Genomic DNA, 6480 nt, shown 5'->3' on the forward strand with positions numbered 1-6480 from the left:
TCCATAATTAGATACACTAGCTAAATTTTAAACACTTTGAAGAGTTGGTCACCAAATTTCATGTTTATTTTCAAGGTTCAAAAAAAAAATAATGTTTGTTAAAGTTCTTAAATTATTTTAAAAAATATAATTTAAATAAGTTCTTTTTTTTTATTACGTATAATCAAGTTTTTATATTTTTATTTTAAGTTAAATAAACTTTTATAATTAGCAGTCAATTAATTATTATTAGTTAAAATGATATTTGTTATTTTATACTCACACAGAGTTGATGTAGAAGGTGCACAATATCACATAATTATATTATCATGGCATATTAGCATATCAAGCCATTATCCATTATGACTTGTCAGTATATTACGTAATATAAAATGACAAGTGACATTTAAATCAATTATAGTTAATTAACCGTTAATCATAAGTGCTTATTTAACTTAAAATAAAAATACAAATGTTTGATTTTTTTTTAATTGAGAGAAGAAAGATTCGAAACCTACTCTTTAAAAATGGATAATGCAACAATCAATATTTGAGTACAAGTATTTGATTGAATACAATAAAAGAATAAAATCTTATATAAATTTTGCTCAAAGATTAAGAGATTTTTGTACATATTATGTCTTTAAAAAAAACATAAAAAATCAACGTAAAAAGTAAAAACTAATTGATAATTGTGACAACCATAAATCTAGTACAAGACAAAGCATCTTAGTTGGCCAGTGATTTACACAACCAGAAAGTTAATTAAAGGTACTATATATGGGAATTACTTTATCAATTGCTTCATGAAAAGATAACTTTGTTTGAGCCATGCATGCAACTTATTCTAATCCACACAAAGTGGCAATAGCCTATTGTCCACCAAATCAATAGAGTGCTTTGGGTAGACTGATTAACTAAGGAGACTGAATGGCCAATTGTTTCTCACCCCTTTTACCAAATAAAGAGAAATAGAAAAAGATTCCAAAATTTTGAAGAACAGAAAATCTGAAATGAATTTGTTGAAATTTGAATAAGTCTGGCCACCCTCATGTAATCTATTGATCTTCACTATTATTTAAATAATAGGCCATATTGACCATCAATGGTATCGGATTCTCTTCTAGATAATATTGTTTACCGTCTCCGTGTTTATCATATTTATCTTTCATTTATTTGTTTATCAAATAATCTCAACTTAATTAATTATTATTTTTTCAAATGTCATATAGAATTAAAATTTCAATAAATATGTTTCGAAAATTTAAAAATAAAAACTTTCAAAATTTTTTATCTTATGAATTAAAAAATGATCAAAATTGAGTTTATTTGATAAAAGAATCAATAAATAACATATAAATTAAGAGGAAAAGAGTCCAATTTATAGATAATATATATAAAATTTGCTAGTAAAAGATTGATCCGTTTTATATTTGTGGAATAAAAGCATATTACTTGAAAAGAAAAAGAAAGGAGAAGCGCTATCATCTTAATGTTGATAATATACATTTTGTCTGGTTTCTTTATCTTTATTTCATTTTTATAAATAATAGAAAAAGAAAATTTAATTTTCTTGAATTTAATAATAAAATTTTAATTTTTTTAAAAATTTGATATCATAAACTTTTTAATAATAAATCAACAATAGTAAACATTAAAATATGAAAAAAAAAACATAAGAATACTAATACTCAAAAAATAAAAAAAAATATAATTTATACTTATATATTAAAATTGTCTCCAAAAGAGGTCAATTGTGTGACATCTAACAGTTTCAATTTATTGACACATGACACATAATTGGAAGGGTGCTAGCTTTGAGCTATTTTCCCAATATTATGAGAAGATGGATTATGTTTTTCGGATTTTTACTTTCAAATTCTCAAGAGATATTTGTTTAGTATTTTGGGTGTCTGTTAAAATAGTATATTATTTGGGGATGTTAAAAGAAGAAAATAATTAGTCAACTAGATTTAATAATTTTATATATCTCAGGACAACACAAACAGTTAATAAAAAATTATATAGAAAATAATAAATGAAAGGAACAAGAATAAAAATGTAAAAACTCGTGGTTTGGACGTTACGTTGAAGATGAAGATGGTCCAGGCCACCACCGCCCACGAGTGATTCTTCTTCTATAAATTCGACCCTAGAGACCTTGACTGCTTCACACCCAACGCCCACCAAATCTTCTCGTTCATCTACCTGTGCTTTGATTCCCAAAGCTAAAGCCATGTCTCAGGTTGGTTTTTCTTATTCCAATTCCTGTTCCCATTCTCCACCAATTATATTTTCTTTTCTTTTCTTTTGGCTGAATCTTTTCAATCTTCTGTTTTGTTATTTATATATGTTTGAAGATTTTATATGGGTTAATTTTACTCTTATGTTCTGTATCTGGGTCGTTCTTTAAGTGATTTTACGATTGAAAATTTTGAGATCGTGTTTATTGTTATCCTTTTGACTTTGCGAGGATTCGATTGCAAGTTTCCATTTTTATATGAAATTTTGGTTGGTTTGTTTATATTGGTTTCAACAGAAGAAGGAAAAGAATTTGACCGATTTGGGTGTTGAAAATTGAAATTCTACACATTATCTTGGATAAAAACATTGACATATTTAGATCCCTTTGCACTTTTAGGCTGAAAACGAGCGAAAGCTATTGGGTTTAAAAGACTTTTGATTTTTCATATATAGTTGAAAATTTCAGGGCAGTTCATAATTTGGCCTGATAATTGGTCCATGTTCAGAATTCTCTGGAATGGTGGGGATTATAGATTATCTGTTAGCTTTTTTCCTTGAATTCGGGATTTGTTTCTGTTTTTGGTTGAGTTGACCTTATATTGATGTGTAAGTGATGCCTTTCAGACTGAGCTGGGTTTTATGCTTTAATGAAGAGATACAAATTCTGACTGTCTTCATATACAACCAAGTTTCCATGAATGGTTTTGGTTATCTATATCAAATATTTTGAATGCATTCGATGCTTTGTTTTCTCCTAGTTTGATTGTAGTTCATGGAGGTTGAACACAGGTTTGTTGGTTTTTCTACAATAATGTTATCAACAGCTTATTCATTTTATTTGGTTGCAGACTGTTTTTCTCAAGGTTGGTATGTCATGCGAGGGCTGCGTTGGAGCCGTGAAGAGAGTTCTGGGAAAAATGGAAGGTGTGCCTTGCCATTTCTCTCTGTTCTTTTCTCATGATCACCTTTGTTGCTCAAAATCATCTAAAACTAAGTTTTATAACTGCTTGTGCCTTGGTCTCCTTCTAGTGTCTGTTAGAATTACTTCCTAGAGAAGCAGATTACAGCCCCGCCCTCACCCCCCCCTCTTTTTTGTGAATACTGATTTATGATGGCAGAGGTCTGCTGTGAAAATAATTTTCCATTCATCATCTTTCTTTCCTTAAGAATAATAATGCTAGATATTTCCCCCTTGTTTCTTTGCTAATTTGGTAAGGATTAGCTTCGTTTTACAGTCAGGTAGCCCAATCTATGTTCTTACATTTCACCAGGAGACATGCCAGCATCCATATTCCATTGCTGATATTTTTTCTGGTTTAGTTTGATAGCTAACATCTATATTTTTTCATAAAACACTATCAGGTGTGGAATCATATGAAGTAGATTTGAAGGAGCAGAAAGTGACTGTGAAGGGCAATGTCCAGCCTGATGCAGTTCTGCAGACTGTTTCAAAGACTGGAAAGAAGACTACCTTGTGGGAAACAGAAGCTCCAGCAGAACCCGAGGCAAAGCCTGCGGAAGCTGTTGCCACAGCTTAATTTCTCCCAGTTTGCTTAATCTATTCATGTGCTATAGCGTGTTAAACTCACTACAATATCATATGGATTGTAGGATATATACTTCCCTGCAATAAGCTCTTGGTTGTTTGTCATTTAACGTTCTGTGTTAGTACTGTAATGGAAGATGATTTTCTTGTGATATGTCCCTACTGTCAACCCAGATATCTTCTTATTTTTCTCTTTAATAAATACAAAGGTCTTATTGGGGGTGAAACAGACGTGGATATTAAAAAACAATATTTTTTAACAGAAACGCGGATACAAAGTGGCTAATGACTAGAGAAGCATGTGGCTGGTGGATATATACAAGAACTTTTTGACTAGTAGGTAATGTGGCAGAAACAACACTACAAGCCAAGAAACTGCCAAAACAAAAACCTTGTAATTACTGTTTAACTGGTTGTGGTTTTAAGGGTGAGAATATGAATAGAAAATAGTTTTAGGGTAAATTAGGTTTCGGACTTTCGGTATTACGTTATATTTATTTTAGATTAAATAAATATTTATAATTAACAGTTAACTAATTATCATTAATCAAAATTTTTTTGTTATTTTATATCACATATTGTTAGTATGACATATTGATATGTCATAGAGGATTGTGATATGACATGATAATGTGACAGAATGATATTATCTTATGGCATTTTTCACCTTTCACATTAGTGCTACGTGAACATAAAATTATAAATAGCGTTTTAACTAATAATAGTTAGTCAATTGTTAATCAAAAAGACTTAATTGATTAAAATAAAAACTTATTTAATTTTTTTAAAATAATTTAAGAGTTTTTTTAAAATATTATACCTTTAAAAATTGAATTTCAAAATGAATAAAAAAATTTAAAAATTACATGTGCCAAAGAAAATTGTCCACTTAATCAGAAATACTAGGATGCTTTCCAAAAACCGTATGCTTTGCAACCATACATAGTTGCAATCCTTTTGGCGATTAATATTACATACCCAGGTTTTGCTTATTATACATGCTTATGGCTTTCAATCCTTTTGGTGATTCACCAAAATGCTTAAACAGAATTTTGAACATGAATGGAAAGTGTGTTGTCTCCAACATACTATGATTAATACTGAAATTGGTCCCACATCCAAATGGCATTTTTCAATGAAAACTAGCTTGTTTTGAAATTTTCATACTGCTGATCATATATGTTCCCTTTTTGTTTAAGAGATACAATCTCTTTTTCTTTCTCCAATTTATGTTATCAGGTTCATAATTTTCAAGCACCACACCATGATCGATGGCTTTTCCTTGAGAGGACAACAATTATATCAACCTCCTCTTGATGTTTTGGTTTGAGTGCAGACCGTTGTCCTAAAGGTTCGCATGTAATGTGAAGGCTGTGCTGGAGTTGTGAAGAGAGCCTTAGAGACGATGGAAGGTATAGCATAGCCCTTCCTTTCCTATTAATTTGTTTCAAAAGACCATGGCTTGATTTATCAGTGGCACTGTGGCAGAGGTTTGATGCGAAAGCAATTTTGTCATTCTATTGTAATTGGACACCTTCCTCCCTTGTTAAAAGTGAAGAGTTAGCAGGTGTTGTTGTTCTTACTTTAATTAACAAATGGCAGTCCTGATTTATTTTCTAAATTTTTTACTGGTTGATAATTGTCTTTAGGTGTGGAATCAGTTGATGTAGATTTGAAGGGGCAGAAAGTCACCGTGAAAGGGAACGTGCAGCCTGATGCAGTTTTGCAGACTGCAAGACAGGGAAGAAGGCTACCTTCTTTCAAAATGATATTTTTAGTCCTTTTAAAGTTAAGTAACCCGTTTATTTGTTTTTGTAAATTAAGGGGCGTAAGTAAAAGTTTCTTCTATTGAGCAAAAACAACCTTTGTTTCATTCTCCCAAATTAAACCTAAATAATATCTATATCATTTACATTATATGCAAGCCACTCTTGCGAGGAACAAAAATTATTTACCTCGAAAATATATCTCGTCTCTTTGCCTCTGTTGTCGGATTTATTACGTAAGTGCACATATTGTTAACAAATAATATAATAAAAAGTAAAGTTTGTTCCCATTGAGAATTGTCTAATTTTTTTTGCTAAGTACTAAAATAAAAACAACTTAATCTTAACTGAATTTAAAGTTGCTGAAAATTAAAGAAACTAAAACTGAAAACAAAGTTAACAATTTATTTAAAATCAATAAATCAAAAAGTCTAGAATCACAATATCCTCTCAATGTTTCATTTGAATCTCTTCTACTCTCTTTTTACTTACTAGATAAGCTTGAGTTGTTAACCTAGAGTTATAATATATTTATAAGTCTCCTTCGATGTTCTTCTAAAATTATCTTTCTTAACCAACTTATTATATTTCTATACAAATTGAAATTAAGAAAGACTCATTAAGCTTGGACTCTAATTATGGCTATATATGACATGCATGTGTATTCCTACCCTACACGTGAATCAAATCAAGCATCTCATGCAATTGATATTGAACATATGCTATTTCATCCATAACTTACTCTAAGCTCTTTTTTCCAGTTCCGTTTAGGTTTTCAAATCAATTTAATTGGTGATCAAACAATCATATTGTCAAGCCCTACTCTATTATATACTTGTCATGTCATTCATGTGCTTGATAGAATGTTTGCATAAGTGAATGTATTGGAAAATCGTTAAAAGTCGGTATTGTACCTAGTGGTACAATTAAGTTGATTAAAGCCTC

At 30.2% G+C, this 6480-nt stretch overlaps 1 protein-coding gene and 1 pseudogene across 1 annotated transcript; both read left to right on the forward strand.

Moving 5' to 3' along the window:
• The first annotated feature begins 2040 nt into the window (after window positions 1-2040).
• Window positions 2041-3923, forward strand: LOC18586676 (copper transport protein ATX1-like). The gene is made up of 3 exons (XM_018129694.2): window positions 2041-2224; window positions 3072-3147; window positions 3586-3923. The coding sequence occupies exons 1-3, from the start codon at window positions 2216-2218 to the stop codon at window positions 3759-3761; spliced, it is 261 nt and encodes an 86-aa protein (XP_017985183.2). The 5' UTR covers window positions 2041-2215; the 3' UTR covers window positions 3762-3923.
• An 882-nt stretch (window positions 3924-4805) lies between these two features.
• LOC148760356 (copper transport protein ATX1 pseudogene) lies at window positions 4806-5702 on the forward strand (annotated as a pseudogene).
• The last annotated feature ends 778 nt before the right edge of the window (window positions 5703-6480 follow it).

This window comes from Theobroma cacao, chromosome 10, assembly GCF_053813885.1.
Source record: "Theobroma cacao isolate CCN51 chromosome 10, ASM5381388v1, whole genome shotgun sequence".
Classification (NCBI taxonomy): domain Eukaryota; kingdom Viridiplantae; phylum Streptophyta; class Magnoliopsida; order Malvales; family Malvaceae; genus Theobroma; species Theobroma cacao.